The following is a 21636-nucleotide window of genomic DNA, read 5'->3' as shown; positions in this document are numbered from 1 at the left end:
CTGCAAGATCTTTTCAGGCTGGACATAAGGAAAAATTTCTTTACTGTCTGAGCCCCCAAGATCTGGAACAGCCTGCCATTGGACATAGTTCAAGCACCTACATTGAACACCTTCAAGAGCAAATTGGATGTTTATCTTGCTGGGATACTATGACCCCAGCTGACTTCCTGCCCTTTGGGTGGGGGGCTGGACTTGATGATCTCCCGAGGTCCCTTCCAGCCCTAATATCTATGAAATCTATGTGGTCTGTCATAAGACCCACCCACCCAACACCAAACTGCCTCGCTCGCTGTATCTGTCCCAGAATCTGTCCTGAACAGGGAGAATGTAGGCTATGCCCTTTGCTTCTGGGTGTGCTTTGGCTGGTGGACAGGGTGTCGGGATACCACACACAGGCTTTATGGCACAAAGCACAGCCCTGCAGAATGAAATGATTGAGATGCTCTCATGAGAACCTAGCAAATGATGTACGAGCCCAGACGTCGCAGGCTGGACGGGGTATCAGTTAGTCTGTGGCAGGGGAGGACATACTCAAAGACGCACAGAAATATCGACAGAGCTATGGCAGCCTCTCTCCATGATCAGGCATGGAGGAGGGTCCAGAGACCTCTGCAGAACACATGCAACTCACCCTTGTGGGGAAAGCCCTTATGACCTTTTGTGAAGGGATCCATTTCACCCACTGCAAATAAGCCAGCTGAAGATGCAGTCCTAAGGGAAAGGCCCATGGACATACCACACGCTAGTAACAATGACAGGTGCAGAACCCAGGCACCCTGCAACTGAAACCAGTGAAAAGTGAACCTTTGGGAGAAAGTTTCCACCAAGGCTGGAACAGGTACTACTCTATGCAACTGGAAAGAGAGAGTGGATCAGCAGGGCTGCTGCAATGACAAAACTCTCTGTGCAGCCAGCTGATGAGAAGCCTGGGCGATCGCCTACTGACAGGATCTGCATTACGTATGCGCTGCCAGCCTGGCTGAATCTTTGCCCAGTTTGCTACATATGGCGCTTCATTAAACATTAACACAGTCAAAGCATCGGGCATTTCTTGAGGGCAAGATGAACACTTGCCACCCCAGGAAAAGCTACATGCCAAGACCACTGATACTATCTTCTGAGCCTGGGCTTTTGTAATTAACCCAAAGCAGAAGGATTTGTGCTTGCTCCCTTTTGTGCCTTCCACTTGGTCCCTTTCTTGAATAAATGACAGGGACAGACTGAGTCTATTCTCTGCTGCCATTGCTAGTCCATTCCCTGCACAGCAGGAGAGTATTTCAGCACTTCTGAGATCTGTGTGGTATATGCAGTTATACACTGGTTAACTAAAATGGGGGCATTTTACCAGTTACTTTTTAGGATGCCCACTTTAAACGTAATCCATAGGAATTGTAGATGCTGGTACAAATCTTTGGAATCCATTGGCTTTGGTTCAAATGGCCTCAATCCAATTTCCTCACAAACTCTACCCAGGCAGCCCACTGTGGTGTGCCAGTGTTTAAGGTGATCTGGCTACGTGGACAGGAGAGATGCTAAATTCAGCTTCAAACAGAAATTCAATCTGCCAACTTCAGTGGTTGCTCTATTATTTGGTTGCTAAACAGTGTCACTTGCTTCCTTGGTCATAGGAGTGTATTTTAGAGACAGAAAAATAGAGTAAAAGGACAGCAACAGATCATCTAGTCCAGCCCCACTGCCCATGGCATGATCAGCTCTGTCTAAAGGATGGTGGGAGCATCTTCCTAAAATAGTGGAAGCCTCAGACTGCTGTGTTCAAAAGCCTCTGGTATCAGCAAGTCAAATATGATAATGAAGATGCAGAGAAATACAGCAGCCGCATCATGCAGACTCTATTCCTTTTAACACAACGCCATTCACCGATGCGAGCTCTGAAATGCTGGTGTGACTTCCTCTCCGTAGAAACACAAAAGGAGGAAAGTATTCTCAAATTGCAGGGGCCTGGCACCATGAACTAAGCTATTATGTTGCCATAAATATTTATACCACCTTAATTAGTCGTTCTAATTGCACCTCTAATTACAATACGAATTAGCATCCCCTGATATTAAATGTCCTGAAGTGTAAGTGATAGATGTCTGACAACCTCATACGAACCCAGAGAACAGAATGCACTGCTGAGTTCAGGAAGCCACGGTCATCTGCACAGTGTTAATTACATTTGGTAGCTAGTAGGGCTGCATGACTTGTGGATGACACTTGCTGTGTACATTTTTTAAGCAAACTTAAATTGACAGCCTGCACCCTCTTTCATGCTTAGTTTCTAAGTGAAATTTAAGCCCTGGGCACAGGCCCTTGCAAGGCTAATATACCACGTAAATCCCACAGGGTTTTAAAGTGCATAGATTCTTGTTATAGTGGGCCTGATGTGTGCTGCGGGTCCTGTGTGCTTTCCACACCTTCAGCAGGTCATAGAATAGGGGCTGCTGAGCTGCTCTGATACTTCCCCACTTGCTGAATATCCTCCCGCAGGACCTAGTCAGGGAATATCCTCCTGCAGGACCTAGTCAAGGAACTTAAGTGGAACTAAACATGTTCAAATCAGCAGGTCCTGACGATCTCCACCCCAGAGTGCTGAGGGAATTAGCAGAGGTCATTGTGGGACCCTTGGCACAACTTTTCGAGCACTCACGGTGCTCTGGTGAGGTGCCAGAGGCCTGGAAAAGGGCCAATGTGGTCCCCATTTTCAAAAAGGGGAGGAAGGAGGACCCAGTAAACTATAGGCCCATTAGTTTTACCTCAGTCCTGGGAAAACTCTTTGAGAAAATTATCCAGGAGCACATCTGCAAGGGACCAGCAGGGGAGATCATGCTTAGGGACAGTCAACATGGGTTCATTACAGGCAGGTCCTGTCCGACCAACCTGGTGGCCTTCTACAACCAGGTCACAAAAGCCTTGGATGCAGGTGTCATGGTGGACATAGTCTTTCTGGACTTTAGGAGGGCCTTCAACACTGTCTCTCACCCTGTTCTCATTAAAAAATGAGGTAACTGTGGTTTCAACGCCTACATGGTCAGATGGGTTGCAAATTGGCTGGAGGGCCGTACCCAGAGAGTGGTAGTGGATGGGATGTTTTCGATTTGGAGGGATGTGGGCAGTGGGGTCCCCCAGGCCTTGGTCCTCGGGCCCGCACTGTTCAACATCTTCATCAGTGACTTGGACGAGGGGGTAAAAAGCACCCTGTTCAAATTCATGGATGACACTAAGATGTGAGGAGAAGTGGCATGCTAGGAGAGGGGGACAGGCTACAACTAGATCTGGACAGGTTACAGAGCTGGAGAGATGAGAATAGGATGGGTTTCAAGCACAGATGCATCACGAGCAGGTTCAAGGAGGTGATCCTCCCACTCTATGCGACACTGGTCAGGCCGCAGCTGGAGTACTGCGTCCAGTTCTGGGCACTGCACTTCAGGAAGGATGTGGACTACATGGAGAGGGTCCAGAGGAGGGCCATTCACATGATCCGGGGGCAGCAGGGCAGGCCCTACGAGGAGGGGCTAAGGAACCTGAACCTGTTCAGCTTCTACAAGAGAAGGCTGAGAGGAGATCTGTTGGTCATCTATAAACTGGCCAACGGAGACCAGCAGGCAATGGGAGAGTCCCTGTTCCCCCGAGCACTACTGGGAGTAACAAGGAATAAGAGCCATAAGTTGATGGAGAGTAGATTCAGGCTAGACATCAGGAGGCGCTACTTCACTGTCAGGGCAGCTAGGAGCTGGAACCAACTTCCAAGAGAAGAGGCGCCCAGTCCTACCCTGGGGGTCTTCAAAAGAAGGCTAGACAGACACCTAGCCAGGGGTGTTTGACCTCAGTACTCTTTCCTGCCATGGCAGGGGGTCGGACTTGATGATCTGCTCAGGTCCCTTCCAACCCTACAAACTATGCAACTCCCAGGCAGACCTGCTGGCAGTACTGCTCCCAGGGACTGCACATTTTACAGAATGGTGAATGTCTAATTTGCATACAGGAGCATTTGTACCAGAAACTTGATCCCTGTGAAACACGCTCAGCAGAACCCATTGGACCTGCGTGTCCAGGCAGAACTGTGCTACGCTGTTTGAAACCAAGATTTATACTAACAGAAAAGAAACAGATAATTTTTCCAGTTTGGGTTTGAACTCTGTTTTCAGTTGTGGTCAAGACTTGGGGACAAGATCAGGTCACTGTTTGGCTTCACTCTATTAGGGTTACACACCCCAGCTGGAAGCTCTTTGCTACTGGTCCCCTTCCCCCACACCAAACACAAGAGCATCTCCCCTTTGACTCAGATGTGCTAGGCACATGCTAGCCAGTGAACTATGCTACAGCCCCTAATAGAGTCAAAGCGAGCAACTGGGTCACATTCCTACATTGCCTTTTGTTACATGAGATTCTTCTTGAACTCAAGTGTGGGGGGCCTGTGCCTTTGCAACAGGAGAATGGATTCATCTTGCTGGTGTAAGGCTCACAAGTGCACGTCCAGAGACCTGCTACAAGACCTAGGGTGGGAATCAGGAGTCAGAGCTGCTGCTGAACTCCAATACTAATTTGGGAACAGAGACTGAACCCTAAAGCTAGTTTGGGTTTCTTTTAAATGTCAGTATTTACACTGAGCAAGAAAAAAAAAACATACAGGGATTGGGCTGCGTCTTTTGCCCCCTTTGCCTTCAGAGAGGGTCTTGTCCCTTGATGCATCTCAAAGCCCTTAAAAATAGATCATGTGTGGCATGAATGGAAGCAGCCATAGCAGCCATCAGAGCATGCTGGTATCATCTTTTCTGCTGAATGTTGCTTACAAGTTTAAATGGCTAGTCAGTAGCCCTTAAGATGATGATAACATACAGACCCATGGTGACAGGTGGTGAAAGTACCAACACATACAGTCACCCTGAGTTAATGAAGTAGGTTGGACCAAAATATTTGGGTAGCTGATGCTGGGTTACCTCTGCAGTTCTCCTACAGCAGTACTAGTCTTCTTACTGCCCTCCAGGGTTCCCATGCCCAGAGCAGTGTCTACAAGGCTGATTGATATAATCTCTTCCCATCATTCCCCCATGCCCACAGTGCAGCCTCCCCTCTGTTCCCTGAATCTGAAATCCCATCCCTACTAGCTGTCACTCAAAAGTTTTTATATGAGCTTTCCCATGAGAGTTTTGGAGGAGGTAATGCCAGAGTTTGACCCTGTGAATGAAATGTAGTGGCTGCTCTCATATCAACTTTGCCATAATAGCATGCAGGGAGTGGTATCAGGAACTGGGGGTGGTCCTGCTCTGAGCAAGCCTTTGGACTAAATGTGATCTCCTGAGGTCCTTTCCAGCCCTCATTTCTCTGTGATTCTATGAACTTGGCAAATGATGCTTTTTCTGCTGAGCTGGCTGCTTTGTAGACTTGTCAGGCACTACAAAATGGCCACTATCACGCACCTGCAAAGGATGACATCTTAGTGCTGGATAAACTGATCTTTCTGTTTAGTTTGTGAAGCCCTTGGTGAACCTTCTAGATAGAGGTACCATAAATGCAATGCGTAAATCTCTCTGGAATACGTAACTGTCAGTCTCTGGAAGAACTCTTTGTGCTTCCAGTTTCTAAATTTCTTTAGAAATTGTGCTTCCAATTTCAATTCTTCTGAGATGGAGAGAGGTACAGGAACAAATGCCTCTGGAATTTGTACTCCGTAAGATCATAGTGGTTTTAAGCAAATACGAAGTACTAAAATTTGATTGATTCAGCCAGAGGCTTGTGTCCAAATCCTCCATGAATGGAAATCGTTGCTACTGTTCACCTCTGAAGCGCATCCAGGAGTGACACCAACTAAGGATTTAGCTTAGTGTCTGGTCAAAGTTGGCCTCATGGCTCTTTGGCCTCTGCAGATGGATCCATAGATGTCTGGTTCTTGAATAATTTGCAAGGAATATACGATCTTTTCTGTTTCTGGCTTTTTTTTTCAAATGTACCGTAGACTGGGTACCTCCCAGTTTTGCATGAGACTATCATATACACCTGTGCATGGGGATGGAAAAGCACTATTCAGCTATTGTGGCTGGCTTGGGACCTGCACAGGTGACAGCTGGGTTTCATGCAGATCTATTTATAAAGTCAGCCTGAAATATGCTCTTTATGGGCTATGACTGCAATTTGTAATCACCCAAGCTCCATGCCAGGGGTGCCAATTTAAGTGCCAGATGGTATTGTGGAGGCATAAAATGTCTCTGTGTGGGTTACATCCCAATAAAGCATATGATTGCAAAAAAAAAAAAAAAAAAGTATGGAACAGGGAGAAGGTTTCCCAAGCATGTGAGTTACACATAATATTATGATGCCTAAACCCATCTTTGTTGCCAAGGTCAACTAGACCTCAGGAGCTGCGCGGTAAAGGGATCAGAACCCCAACATAGCTCCAAACCCCTACAGGCAGCAGGACGGTAGAGGGTTTAAGCTGTTTTATACACTTTCTAGCAGCACCAGGAATGCAAGTGGCATTTCCTGCTGTGATAGTTATCATATTCTGGGTCTGTTTAGCATAGCACGCCTGTTCCAGTATGCAGTGCAACCCTGATGTCCTGGAGGTGGCAGGGCAAAAGAGTCCCACAGATCATGCACTACAGGTCATGCAGATTTTCTGGAGACTGTGCAAACCATTTTACTTCAAACAGCCCAAAACCTACTTTCAGGTTTGGAATTGATGTTGGAGTTTACTTAAAACGGTAGTTCTAGACCCTTTTTTTAGACTCAAGGCACCCCTTGTTAGATTCAAGGCACTCCTCAGCAGATGCCAAAACTTATTTTTCACGTGGTTTCTTTGGCTACTAAAAATATTAGAGCAATTCGTCTGTTCCAGAGAACACAGAAAGGCCATGACAGGTCAGAAAGCATTTAATACTATAATGGATTTCCACTTGAAATCTCTTTGTTTATGTTGTGCATCATGTTTGCACACCTAACCATACTAACATTAGGGAGTACCCTGTGGCACAGTGGTTGATTTACAGTCTCAGGCTTTCTTACTGAATTACACTGAATTAGATGCTGCAGGAGATTCAAAACATCCAATGGACAAGAAGGTCAGAAGGCTTGAATTTGAAATCCCCAAATTCACCACCTTGGTAGTCATGAACCTCCCTGCCTCACTGTTCCCATCTGTTAAATAGGAATAAACACACATTCGCCTTTGCAGAGCTTTGAAATCAAAGGTGCTATTTAAATGAAAAGTACTGTTATTCCCTGCAGGGGGATTGGAGGGGAGAGGTATGTGGGGTACAAATGTAATTACAAGGGATGAGCCCAGTAATCTAAAATCAAATCACCTCTGTAATGCAACTGTAACCAGCAACTAACTTTAAGCTGAATATTCATCACATTTCTTTCCATGGTTTATCAAATGAGTGTCTGAGGACACTGCAGCTTATATAAATACATCTGTTTTGTCTTGCTCTTAGTGCTGCTTCATTTAGTTTGACAGTTTGGTTATTATATGCAAACGCAAGTGAAGAGTACTGCATTGGTGATTACATGGCTGGCAATTAGCTGGTGGGCTGGGGTGGCCTGGGTGATAAGGCTCATAGTTACCAGCCCAGAGATCGCAAGTTGGGAGTCATAGCAGATGCACTGATGGCTCAGCCCTGTCAGATTCCACCAAATCTGCAAATTCTGCTAAATACTTTGTCACAAGGACATGAAAAAGGAGGGAAGGAAGCTGATGGTCTGATAATGCTGTCAGGATTCTGGTTTACTGAGAGCATTTTAGCACTGATCAAAGGGGAAAAAACAAAGAATAGGATGGTTTCTGCTTTGAAATTAACTGTGAGTGGTCCCGTCAGCAGCATATATCCTAATTGTCAGCCTCTTCTGCATTGTTCAATATAATCACTATCTCATGAACACACTTCCTTACCCAATACTGACAAGACATTGTGATCATTTGTCCCATTCCTCTTTCACCACCTAATGATGCTAAGAGGCATCTGCAGTGAGCTAACGAGTGACTGTAGAGCCATAGCATGGTCATTTTTCTTTCTGAGGCACAGGGGAAAAAAATGTAATGAAAAGATCTGGCTCACTAGGTGACTTCCACCTACCCAGCATCAAACCTGATGGAGAAAAAGCATAAGGAACACACAGGCACAAAGAGGAATAAGGCCAGGCACAATTTTTTTTTGCTCTCGCACATGCTCCCACACATGCTGCTCTCCAAAGCAGATATTAGTTCATGTGACAAAAAGGATGTTTCTTCTTCAAGTCTACATGCTCCTGGAATTTCACTGGCAGTGCTAGCTGTACTACAGCGCTGTGCTCAAGGCATCATGCTGCCCTTGGATAAGCCAACCAGGGCAGGACTAGATCTCATGCTCGCTGCAATGGGAGTTTGCAGGAAGAATGGAACAGCACTCGAGCGTAAGGAACAAAAACCCCTTAAAAGCAGAGCCAAAAACCCCTTGGGAATCAAGGAAAGGTCAAGTTCCAAATCACTATGGGTCTGCCTAATGCTGGCTAATGGTTTTCATCACCCAGACCCAAACTGCTTCTTCCCAATATGTGCATCCTGAAGCATTCCCCAACCCCAGTGCCATCATTTGCTACCCCAGTCCACAATCCATTCTCATCATCTGGTAGGGAAACAGTAATCTTATTCTCTCCTTTACTGCCTCACCTTATAACAAGGAGGCAGAGTCAATACAGCTCCAAAGGTGCCATTCATAAAACAAGTCTTCAGTGGACACAAATTAAAAGCATCAAACATGCTGGGTCATTCATGCCTTCTAGGGATTTTGGAATTTTGTCCAAAATTTTCAGACAAAATTTTCAAAGAGAAGAAATTGAAAAAAATATTTTGACTGTGTCGTGTTAAAAAAAAAGTAAAAAATATGTAGTGAGATTTTGTTTCAACTTTGCTATTTCATTTCACTTTGTTTCAGTGTTTTCTTTTATTGAAATATTGGCTTTAATATACTTTTCCTATTTAATGTTTTAGCTAGCATGTTTTTTAATATTGTAACGCAGCATAAAAATCTTAAGTTCATGAGAGCAGAATTTGACCTGAGCTCTGGCCATTTCCCTTTTATTACATGAATTTAGGCATGCAGGTGCTCTTTATTAGTGCTCTGACACTTCAGCAACTAGTATTTTAAGAATACAGAGTCATAAATTAAACATAGACATGCCTGTGTAAGTTTGCTACCTCATTCACTCTTTAGTTTAGGGAACAAAGAAAATTTATTGCAATATCAGTCATTGCAATAAATGCTTAGGGACATTTATTTCTTGGTCCTCGTCATCAACCTGGATTTCAAAATACTAAGTACCATATGCAAGGGTTCAGTATCTTCTGAGGCCAGTGGCTCCTAATACTAGTATCACTATCAATCTTCCTCCAAGGTATTACATTGAACAGGAAGCTTTAATGATTACTGGGTAGAGTGGAGACTTGGCAAGCAGCGACCCCAGCCAAGCACAGATCATGCTTTCTTGCCCATTTGTGGATGTGCAATTAAGACCCAGTGTTAAGTCATAAATCTCCCACTGTGCTGTGGTGACTAGATGCTTCATTGAATAACATGGTCCATCTCTTCACCAGTTAGCTGTTGGCAAAGAAGCAGATTTTTTTTGCCCAGATCATTATATCTTTAATTAGTTATTTTTTCTGGAATCCCAAAGTCATGATGCATCTGAGCAAACATTACACCCTGAGCCATTAGAAACAACATTCATGAGACTGTCTTCAGCTGAAATACTGGAACTGAGAACTTGCATTCATTACCCATTCTAGTTGCCATTACCTGGATGCAGCAATCTTAGATGTGGGACCATATCACCCAACCACGCACAACCCTGCCAGCTTTTCCAAATGAAGAATAGACAAGCCACCCCAGTGTTGTTTAGACTGCAGGCTCTTTGGGTCTGAGATTTTATTTCTGTTTGCCCTTTGTAGCCATTACACTGATGAATCACTTCTTTAACAATTCACCACTCTCATGTTGGATTATTCTCTATCTAACCTAATGACTGACCTTACGTCATCTCCTACTCTGTGGAGGTTCAGCATTGTGTTTTATGGGATTGTCCTATTCCATGCTGAGTGTTTCAGATGCAAGGCTATATATCAGAGCCCTCAACAGACATTAATTAAGCCTCACAACAGCCACATGAAGCCTGAATACAAATCTGGATCTGAACTACCTTGGACTTTGATTCTGATGGAGGTTTTTGAGCTGGCTCCTGTCTCTGTAAGGGACTAAATCAAATCCTGCTTTCAAACACCATCCCAGCTTTGACTTGATAGAGAATGACTTCATTGAGATGAATCTTGGAGGCTTCAGTCTACACCATGCATTGCTGTCTCCATTGTACAAATGGGTCAACTGAGGCACTAAGGGTGTGTCCAGATGAGTGCACACGTTTCTGCAGGGACAAATAGCAGCGGCACATAGTTGTGCCACTGCTACTTGTCCGTGGGGCATCCTGCACACGTGCTCTAGTGCATGGCAAATTGCCCCAGGTGGGGCCAGCACCTGGGTTAGCCCCAGCAGCCTTACCTGGGGCCCTGCAGTGACAGCAGAAGAGTGAACAGAGCCTCACCGGCAGCTAGAGCATGGCTCTGGCCAGCCAGGCTCTGGTTTTGGGCAGCATGTGCTGCAGCCACATGCACCATCCTGCTTTTTTTTTATTATTATTATTTTTTTTTTTGAAGATACCGGGATTTCCTGGTATCTAATTTTGACTCTTTGCTGCAATTGTGCAGCACAGAGACCCTTTGCACGTGCACTACGTGCATTTTGCAGCACCTTAAAAGCCTTTAAGGTGCCACAAAGCACATGTGTGTGCTCGTCTGAATGTGCCCTCAGATGGCAAAAAGGCAGAAGTGCCTGTGGATTATGAGTACACACCTAGAAACACTCTGGCCCACCTTTTCAGATATGACAGCTGTGCTTGTCATTGAAAATGGTGGTTTTGGAGGTCATGGACATGCAGTGACTAGGAACCTGAGCTGAAGATTAAATGCAAGTAATTCTAGTTACTAGGAGAATGGTATAACTACCACACCTTTTTGTCCCTCCTCCAGCCCCACCCAAAGTAAGAGGGGCTAGTGGTGAAGGCTTCTTCCCCACTGCCTGGCTCTTCAGCAATCTTTCTTTACCCTGGGACTTCACAAGCCATCTGTGCTGTCTTCATCTCTAGTGAGTATTGAGCAGCTTTGTCCTTCAGGTGGGAAAAATGAGAAACTCAGCTGCCTCACAGTGCCTGTCTCACTGCACTATTCAAATAGTGAGGGCTACTTCCCCCAGGCTGTCCTGCCACATTACCCCTCTTTCCAAATGCCGTGCCTCACCTTTGCAACAGTGTAAACTGGGAGTAAGCCTATATAATCTGGCTGCTGCACATGACAGCAGAATGATACCCACTGTCGGAGCAGTCTCCACACCCAGACATTCACCCAGAACCAGACCTTTACCAACTCATGCAGTCAGCTGTCAATATTAGCGCACAGCACCTCCCCTTCTGAATTACACATCTGAATCAGACCTGGGAAAAGGAGCTTGGTTAGCTCTGGAGATTAAGACAGATATAGAATCATAGAAAGTTTGGGTTGGAAGGGTCCTCAGTAATCTAATCCAGCCCCCTGCTCAAAGCAGGACCATCCCCAATTAGATCATTCCAGCCAGGGTTTTGTTGCGCCGAGCCTTAAAAACCTCCAAGGATGGAGATTTCACCACCTTTCAGGGTAATCTGTTTTAGTGCTTCATCACCCTCCTAGAAATAAAATTTTTTATAATATCCAACCTAAACCTCCCTTGCTGCAACTTGAGTCCATTGCTTCTTGTTTTGTCATCTACCACCACTGGGAAGAGTATATATATTCTGTTCAAAGCATCAGGGTGAGTCCTACTAAGATTGGGACAGTAGATTTAGCTTGTCAGGTTTATTTCACCTTCTCTGGTGACATATAGCCTGAACTAGCCTGCGTCCTCAAGGCATCTTACATGCCTTCATTCATGGATATGATTGGGAATTGGGGACCTATACAGCTTTGAAGATCTGAGACGGTGCTTCTGAATGGCTCAGACCCCCTGGATAATGCCATTCTTCAATTAAATCTTCTGCCACTGAGGATTTATTCAGTCCTTTGAAACAGGGCTGTTCACTACAGCAAGGAGCATAATGTTGCTCCCCTCCATGGAACAGAAGGCAGAAACAGAAAAGGTCCAGCTCACACAGAGGGATAAAAGGATGCCAGGCTTAACACTTCTGGGGTGAGAATGATAATATTATGAGAAGCAGAGATCGATCTTCTTTCTGGAGAGCTCCTTATTCCAATTGACTCGATGTAGGTTCCCATCAGACACTGAAATACTTGATTGATTGCTCGCTAGGGCAGAAAGCACTTTATTTGTAGGGAATGTTAGAAGCGATAATAGGGTGTTTCTTCAGCCAGTAACATGATGGCATGAGGCAACAACAGGTGTAGAAATATCCCAGACACGCACACGTTTCACTGCTTAGCAAATCAAATCTCAGGAGGATGCCATAACAAAACAAGATGTGAGGATGTCTAAAGACTGCCTGCCGTGGAGGCTTGGAAATGAATAGACTGTGCAAAAAGAAGTGGTTTGAAGAGAAGGGGATATTTCATGACTCCTTTCAGAGCTAAGGGATGTTTTGTGCTTGGTGCTGCTTGAGTTTGGTGAAAAGCTAGTCCCTACTCCAGCAATGTTGTGGCTGAGATTTTCAGAGGCATTTAATTTCACCCGAAATTGGGTTTATAATTCACCTTGGCCTCTCTGAAAATCCCAGTCTTCATTCTTAGCTGTATGAAAAGATACTACAAGTGCAAGAAACATGAATGGACAGGTGAAACTAGACCTAAGCATTTTTCAGTTTTCTTTGCCAGGGAATTAAATGCTTAAACTTGAAATCCAGCCTGATTTTCAGCTGCCTTCCATATGACAACTTCCAGGTATCACTCCTGCGTGACTGTGCTGATCTACTTCCTGCCACTTCTGGTCATCGGATTTGCCTACACAGTGGTTGGCATCACCCTCTGGGCTAGTGAGATACCAGGCGATTCTTCTGACCGCTACCACGAGCAAGTGACAGCTAAACGGAAGGTAAGCAGCCTTCCTCTGCTGTAGGAGGGAGCTATATCAGGGAGCAGACGCTGAGCAATTCAGCCTGAATGAACTCTGGGTGACCAGCTGTTCAGAGAACAATTCTTCAAACAGAACAGAACATGATTGCTTTTCAAAAGTAGCCAGAGTTTGATTTCTTGGGAGTACAGTTGGATACACCACCAGGGTCCTGATTTTCAAAAGCAGCAAGACTTTTGAAAAATCAGCACTTCAGACAGATCAGGCCAAGAAAAGAGAAAGAGGAAGCCCAAAACACTCAGGAGGGAAGGGAATTTTTAAACACGTTGGCATTTTTTTAAAGTTTGTTGGTGAGACTGGACACCTCAGATAATCACAAATGGGACTACTCAAATATAAAGCTATAACTTCCAATCCAGCCCTCATGGCCAAAAGGTGTTAATACTGGTTGGCAGAGGGTAGTGGGGTGTTAAATTACTTTGGTTCTATCTAGTTCCTACTAGAAAGCAGTACAAAACTTGTATGAGCAAGGACTGGGATCCCTTAGTGACAGTCACCATAGAAAGACCAAGGTTAAATGGAGCAGGCAGTAATGACTTACTCCTAGAAGCAGCCTTTCCAGGGCAGGGTTGAATGCTGGGGTTAAGTACAGACAGTCAAAAAGCCTGAGGCTGAATCGATTTGATCTTTGTAGGTTAATTTAAGCTGCACAGATTGAACCAATAAGCAAGTGAACAGGCATTCACTTTTGATTGCAGAAACGCAGCCACATGCCAACAATGGCCTAGGCCAGAAGTTGGGGGCCCTAGAGCACACCTCCCTGCTCAGCTGGAGTAGACAGCTTGGGCCAAGTCTAGCCTGCCCACCCTAAAAGGTGGGGTTTTCAGGGGAGATGCAAAACATCCTGGGATGCTGTGGCACTAAGGTAACTTAAATCTGGAGGGGATCTGGGACAGAAGGTCAATAAACCTAAATCAGTTAAGTCTGATACTACATCCATCCAGGCTTATCTTAAACCAGTTGCAGCCGTTTTGAAAGCTTATGCTGGTTTATGTGTAATTTCTATCCCTAACCAAAAGGGCTACAAACGGATGTTGCACATGTCCCAGGGTAAACCATTTTATCCCAGAGCAAAGTGCTGTCATTGAGACATCCATATCCATTGTCCCATTGTCCCATGTGACCAGTCCTGCTGACCGGGGGAGTCCCCCCATGGCTGATCTTCCTGCCTGGGGGGACCCCTGCAGCCGATCCTGTGACGGCTGATCGCTGCAGCCACCTCTGGGAGCAGCTGCAGTGATCAGCTGTGCTTGCAGGGGGGGCACTGACGCTCCTGCCTACCCCCCTGCCCATCACCTAAGCAGTGAGCTCAGCTGGTCAGGGGGTGCACCAGCACTCTCAAGGGATGCATGTGTACCCGCTACATGTTGCCACTGCCCTACCTTCTCCTGTATTCACCCACACAGATTTCTTTTCCAGTACATATATTTTCCCCCCAAGCTCACAGGGAATTTGGAGGCTGATTTAACAGCGTTTCATCCTTCCACAGGTGGTGAAGATGATGATCATTGTGGTGTGCACCTTTGCGATCTGTTGGCTCCCCTACCACGTCTACTTCCTCCTGCAGCATTTTAACCCCCACTGGTACATGCAACCATTTATACAGCAGGTCTACTTAGCAATTATGTGGCTGGCCATGAGCTCGACCATGTACAACCCCATTATCTACTGCTGCCTTAATGACAGGTGAGTTTTGACCATTGCTCCCCAGCAACTGTGTTTCAGAGCACAACACAGAGGTGATGGCTGGCTGGGATGTGGCTGGGAAGAAGTGGAAAGGCAAGTTAGTTACAGCAGGTGCAGCTTAGGGTGGAAGCAACAGCTCAAGGGTAGTGGTTGAGAACACTACAGAATGCATCTGGGTTTTTCTGCAGAGTGTGCATGAAACTAGGAACTCTGCTCCAACCCAGCTCTTGCCAGCTATAGATTTCAAGTACTATTCAGAAGAAAGGACGCCTTGCCATTCTCATTTTATGGAAGAGGGAGCTGATAGGCAGGGGGAGAAGTGACTTGACTGAAGTCATGCAGCAAGTTGGTAGCAGGGCTGGGAGCAGAGTTCTGCTTCACAGTCTAGCAGCTGGAACACATGACCACAGTGGTGTGGCAGGTCAGCCTGAAGCGTCATCTTTGTTCCCACATTGGTGTCCTTCCCCCTGCACTGATTCTGCTGTACCCCACCCAGGTTCCGCGTCGGCTTCAAGCATGCTTTCCGGTGGTGCCCTTTCATCAGTAGCAGTGAATACGAGGGGCTGGAAATGAAGTCTGCCAAGTACCTCCAGACGCAGAGCAGCATGTACAAAGTCAGCCGCATGGAGATCACCGTGTCCTCGGTCATTGGCAACACTGAGGAGGAACTCGAAGACAGCAACAAAGGGAAGCGCCTCTCTGCGGACATGACGTCCAACAGCTCCTCCCGCAGTGACTCTAAGACAGTCTCCGAGAGCCTGAGCTTCTATTCCAACACCCTTTCCTAAAGCTGCCACCTACCCCAGCCACAGCCACAACACCCAGCCTCCTACCCTGGCCTCCATTCAATGTGTATCCAGGTGCCCTCACATCTGCCTCTTCCTGCCCAAGATGCTGCAGCTTTGTCGTGACAGTCGCTGCTGCTCATCCCTTCTGTCTGACAAAATGTGACAACCCCTCTGCCCTCTTTGTGGTATTGTGAAGGTGTTTGCTGTACTTGATGCTTCACTAATGACACTGAGTGAATATGACTTCTCATTTATGGTTCAGCATGACAGAAGGGCAGGGAAAAGGAAGGCCAAACCTCTTAGAAAGTTGTTCTAGAATCGTCGTTCCTGGTCCTGCTGTGCCCTTGAATGTGAAATGCAGTGTTGGCATTTCCCCAGCCTCTTCCCATCTTTGTTGATGAACCTACCTACTCCCATGCTCTGTGCTGGAAGCTCAGGAATAAGACGGAGGAACGATATCAAGAGGGCACAGTCAGGCAGGCTGTAATTCAAGAGTAAATGCAAAGTTAGCATCCATCTCCTTGCTTACCAAGCAGATGTTGCAGCAAGGTTCCTCTCCTGCATGTGCTATCTCATGCCCAAAGGATTCCTGTTCCTTCAGCAAACTGAATGAGTTCTTGAAGTTAAATGCGACCATGCCTTACTGAAGACAAGGTTCTTTGGGTAAATCCAATATCTTGTATTAGGCCAACTTAAATAGTTGGAAAAAAATCTTCTTAATTAATAAGGCCATGCATTATGGTCACTCTTTCCTGCTCCTTGCCCTGTTCTGGATTTTGCTTAGTATAATCTAGAACAGATCCTGTACTAAAAAAAGTCAGGACTCCCGTAGGATACTACCCTGCACTTAGCCTGTTTAGCCTCTTCTGTTCCTAGATTTGACAACTTCAGTTCAACTTTTGATTGCATCCTCCATCTGCTAGGCTCCCCATGCACAATGCAAAATTTCTGGGGTATATGTTCCAGGGCCCAATATGTTTAATTAAAAATGGATACGAGAATGCAACAAGAGGGAGCAACCACTGTCACAAAACATGGTTTGCCAATTGAACAGAAGCCTGGCAACTAACATTCCTCCTATTTTTCTCAGTGCAGACAGTAACTGTGTCCAACAAACATGCAGGGTTTTTTGGCCTTTTCCTAAAGGATTTTCCTCAAGGCAGTGATATATCGTGAGTGTGATTTGAAGAGTATCAAGAGAAGGGGGAGTCAAAAATACACAGATGCATTGTTTCACAAGGTTATCACATACTAGCTAAAATTACTTAGCAGTTGTAGACAGAACCGTTTCTACCGGAAACTGCAGTTTTGTCAAAAAAATCTAGATGTTTTGTGAGTATGCATCAGTTTCTATGACACTTCTGACAGCCAAGTGTCTAAACAAATCATTTTAACTTCCTTGTTTTGTTTCAATCCGGTAAAAATTCTTCTTTTTGGCTCTATCCTTTTTTGGTGTTTATACTATTACATTTATTATAGATCTATATTTCATATTTTTGTATATTTATATTATACAGTTTCACCTTTATTGAGATCATTTCCGGTATTGCAGTGAAATGGTTGCATTTCAGGTTAGGTTTTTAAATTTCTCTTACATGAAAATTTAATTTTCCATTCCAGTTGGAGGGAAAACACATTTCAGGATGTCAGAGTTTTCCACAGGACAAAACCTCAGCTCAGATGCTAAATTATTCTCAAGATCTCATGTTGATGATCAAGTTTGCATTAGACATATTATAAACCTTGGGTGCATGAAGCAGCAATACTATTATTTGCAACTTTTAAAGGCTAGTCACTATAAGAAACTGAAATGCTATACACAGGTGTACAGCGATTTTACATACGGAATAGGGGAGCTCTGTGTGTACCCCTGTTCACCCACTGAAATTTAAGGTGTTAAATCAGCCGTCAGTTGGTCAGGTTCTTTACTATTCCACTTGTGAAGTGGCTGCCAAAGGATATAGGTGTTATATCAATCCCCAACCTGAATAATTTTTCTAGACAGAAATACTCCTATGTAATAGGAATGCCCAGAGAAGTTTACCAAACCCATAGATTTCTCTAGTCAGAGCATTATTGCTGCTAGGTGCAGCTGGCAAGAGCCTCCTTGTACCCTTTTAGTCTATGCTCTGCCCAACTCCATCACTCAGAAGCAGTCTTCTGGACCCTATATAGGGCCAGGGCTGTATCATTCTTTATAGCCGTGACTTCGTAGGGTTACAGCATGCTACCCTTCACACAACACATGCTACCATTATAACCGCCCATAAATGGCCCACTTCTCCTCCCATTCTCAAGAAGATCTCTCTTCTTCTTTATCCTGTTCCCTTGCTGCCACTACATCCTTCAAGCCACTGTCCACTGACCTCTTTGACATGGGGAATTGGAAAGGTCATGGATGTAGGTGAAGAAGACATGCAGACTTGAGCCCCACTTGACAGCACAGTCCTCCCACCACACCACTGAACTGCCACACAGCACTCTAGGCAGCATACGCCTGGTAAACTGAAATGACTTAATGAATGCACTGTGCTGGGTGCTTGCTCTAACCATGGAATATATTGTAACAAATTCTTTTAATTGTGGGGGAGGTTGTCTAACAACCCTTCGGCTAAGCATACTGGAGCTGTACTGCCAATACGTTAAGAGGGTGCCACAAAGCACAACTGAATCTTGATGCCAGCTCTGAGCCCAAGACTGACTTGCACGTGCAGCCCCGTCGTGTCATACTGGTGAGAACAAGACCAGAGGCTGACTTATAGTAACTTTCTAAGCAACCTTTGACTTGGAATGTGGGAGAATCCCAAAGACATGTATGGGGAACAGCAATGAGGTTGCCAGAGCTTGTCACATGAAGTATTTCTTGCACATACTGTCCAAACTTCCAGCTGATGCTCTTCATACCTAAGTGTTTTTACTTCAAGTAATAGCTTGCAGCGAGGTAGTAATAGGAAACGTTACCACTTTCGGTTGTGAAATTCAAGCTCCGGGGCACACAGTCACTGGCATCTGTATGCTCTCAGTGCTTACAAAGTGTCCTGAATTGTTTAGAAAGTTGGGGGAGGAAAAGCTGTTTTTAATAACATTCATGTCGATAGCATGATACTTGCAGAGTCTACATCCTAAAGCACTATCTATCATGCAGGTGCCAGCTGGTTAGCCCTAAACATGGTTCTGCCTTTTTACACAAGTGAGCCAGATTCCCAATGAATTTAAATAGGTATAATGATAATGACTTCAGTGGAGCCTTTGCAGCAACTCCCTTGATGTGGCCCAGCTGACTGGGAATGTGGCCCAATTAAGGGAACACTTCCAAGGAAAAAGGCATTAAAAATATGTGCTCCTTCCTCTTAGATGAAGCCAAGGTTAAGAAACACAAGCTGTTCTGTGCAAGCTGTTCAGGGCTGCACACTAGAGATGGTGCCAGATCCCACTTCCCTGAAGAGCCAGGTCACTGGAATGAGGTGGGTGGTTTCCACCTGTTGCAGAGACAGACTGTTTTCAGGATATGTGGGTCTGGACCAAGTTTGGAAAGGGACTGTTGGTGCAGGCCCATGTGTCAGATGGGTACAGGAGTCTCAAATAAGTAACCTAGTTTTGGTGACTTGCTGTGCTGTGCAGTCACGATCTCGGTCTGCAAGTCCTCAATGCTGATTAAAAAGCTCAGGAAAGAAACATGATGGGTGGGGGGAGGGGAATAAAAAACCCCACAACCAAATTGTAAGTCCAGTCAAAATGATATTACATCGTTCCTGTCAAATGAGTGAGCTATAACAGAGACCTTGGGCTCTATGAATTTCATTAGGCCTGTTCTCAGGTTTATTTTCAGTTCTCTGACCAGAAATCCAATTGCAGAACATGATGATTTCTTTTCATCTTTCCTGACTTTTTACAATGCAGAATACTAATGTTCTGAGATAATCACAGCAGAGGTCTGTCTCCATTATAACACAGGCATGACTCCCACTGATATTACCGGGAGCTGCCAGCGCTCTCCTGGCTGGGAAGAGATGCCCAAGTACAATCCATAGCAGTATATTTACTGCTGCATTCACTGAAGTGCCAGAATCAATGTAGCATTTTTTTCTGCTTCCACACAAACTTAAGGTTCAAGTAGACACGGCACCAATGCAAAACTCTGCTGCTAATGACCCCAAGACACTGGTGGGTCTTTCTCTCTCTTCCTCTTCACAAGAAGCTCCTTTTGAGCCAAGCCAGATCTCCATATCTAAATGTGCCAAAGCTGAAGCTAAAACAATCTCACTCGTGGGGACTGGTAGAATGTGTCCCATCTCTTCCGGGGACCAGCTTTCCCCTAGGAGGCTGGTATTCAGATATGTTGCTGCAAATAGGTAGAACCTGCCCCTTGACCCTGGTCTGTCCTTGCCGATGCCCTGATGCAAATGATGCCGCTAGGCTCAGACGGGGTGCATTACTTCACCAGTCTCTGTTATTTCTCCATGAGCAGACACTGGAAGCACACTATCGAGGGGCAGCAAAGACACTGTCTTCACAATGCCAAGGCTTTGTCTCAGAGCATCAGATCCTGCATCTGCAGAGCTGAGCCAAACCGCTACGCACCAGCTAGTTTTAATTCTGTAAATCTGGTGATTTCAGAGATCCATCAAATCCCGGGTCCTACTCCTTACACAAAAGCCAGCGAAACCAAGGTATAGAAAGCTGAGGTTCTATTGGTCTGCATGAAATTGGAGCTTTTAACCTCTTCTTCCTCATAGCTCAAGAGAAGAAAAATACCAAGTTTACTGTGTGTAAGCCTGCCCAAGCATCCACAAATCAATAATAGAAATAGAGCAGGAAGGAACAGGGCACACTCCTTCCTATTTCCCAGGAAAGAAGACATTTTTTCAAACAGGAGAAACTGCCCTTACTTGCAACCCATCCAAGGAAGGACAGTTCACTGTAGCTGCTAAGCAGGGACTCCACCTACAACGTTCAGCTTCCCACATCTTTAGTAATTGCTCCCAGGTCTGTATGAGAATCTCACCAGTGTTCCCAAGAGAAGCTGCTTAGCTCGAGAAGGGAAAGACCAGCCCCTATGAAGCAGTCTCTATTTACTACATTCCTCTAGGAAAGATGAGCGTCTGCAGTTCATGATGTTTAAGTAATGTAGAAAAAAAGCCCAGCAGCTCTTGACAAGCTACCCCAGATGCCCTTGGCTGGGAAAGTGGGATTGCTTCTTCTCTGTGGGAGAATCCTTCAGGATTCACAAACTATGGTTGGCTTCATGACTATATTCTGAGAGTTGCAATTCTTTTTCTGATCCACAAGAAGAGGCTTCCAGACTCAAGTGTTTTTATCTGACACTTGTCATTCCCCTTAATACTCACATATATACCCAGCACAAAGTGCGTCAGATCCCAGGGCTCATAGAGGTTTATCACCTTGTCAGTCCCCTTGTCCACAGCCCAATATTTTAACCGTCCAAAATGCCATGCGCACAGAGGGCTGAGTCAGTCGTGTGGCAGCTTAAAACCCCTTGGTTACAGCTCACCATACCCTGGGGAAGAGGACAATAAAATCTCAGCAACAGCTGGAGAAAGATCAGATAAATCACAGTTAGCTTTCCCTACCCATACGCTCTTCATCCCAGACAAAGCGATTCTAATTCTGTATAATACGATACACTTAGGGAAATAAAAAAAAAAAAAAAAAAAATCACTGTGTGATGTACAAATAGCTTGTGATGTTTCATTCATGGTCCAGTTAATTATAACAGCATTATATGAAATGGCCCCTGTAGTAGCTCTGTATAAGAGAACAAAACCTACAATTGGTGATTTGGTTTCCTGTTACATCAGAACAAATTTTCACAATAAATGTTTATTTTGTCATGCCTGTGTTGTGTACTGCCTGCTGCATCTGTGGTAATCATAGCTGATAATCGGTCCAGGGGGCGGCCAGCACAACCCAAATGTAGAATTGGGGTGAGCATATGGGAAGGATGGGGGAGGAGGAGGGGTTTTCCATTGGAGGACGGTGCAATCACAGAAACTTGAAACCTCAAT

The 21636-nt window shown here is 45.2% G+C and overlaps 1 protein-coding gene across 1 annotated transcript in view; it reads left to right on the top strand.

Annotated features, from left to right (window-relative positions):
* LOC109317352 (substance-P receptor-like) overlaps positions 1-21462 on the top strand; it is a 75116-nt gene extending 53654 nt beyond the window's left edge. Inside the window, exons 3-5 of the mRNA XM_019545978.1 lie at positions 12947-13097; positions 14626-14822; positions 15319-21462. Coding sequence (XP_019401523.1) covers positions 12947-13097; positions 14626-14822; positions 15319-15610 — 640 coding nt within the window. The 3' untranslated portion in view covers positions 15611-21462. The remainder of the gene's footprint in view (positions 1-12946; positions 13098-14625; positions 14823-15318) is intronic.
* Positions 21463-21636: the final 174 nt, after the last annotated feature.

The sequence above is a fragment of the Crocodylus porosus genome, unplaced genomic scaffold, assembly GCF_001723895.1.
Source record: "Crocodylus porosus isolate Cpor-Errol unplaced genomic scaffold, CroPor_comp1, whole genome shotgun sequence".
NCBI classification, from domain to species: domain Eukaryota; kingdom Metazoa; phylum Chordata; order Crocodylia; family Crocodylidae; genus Crocodylus; species Crocodylus porosus.
Note: the sequence above shows the minus strand (reverse complement) of the source record. Positions and strands in the feature narration are given on the sequence as shown.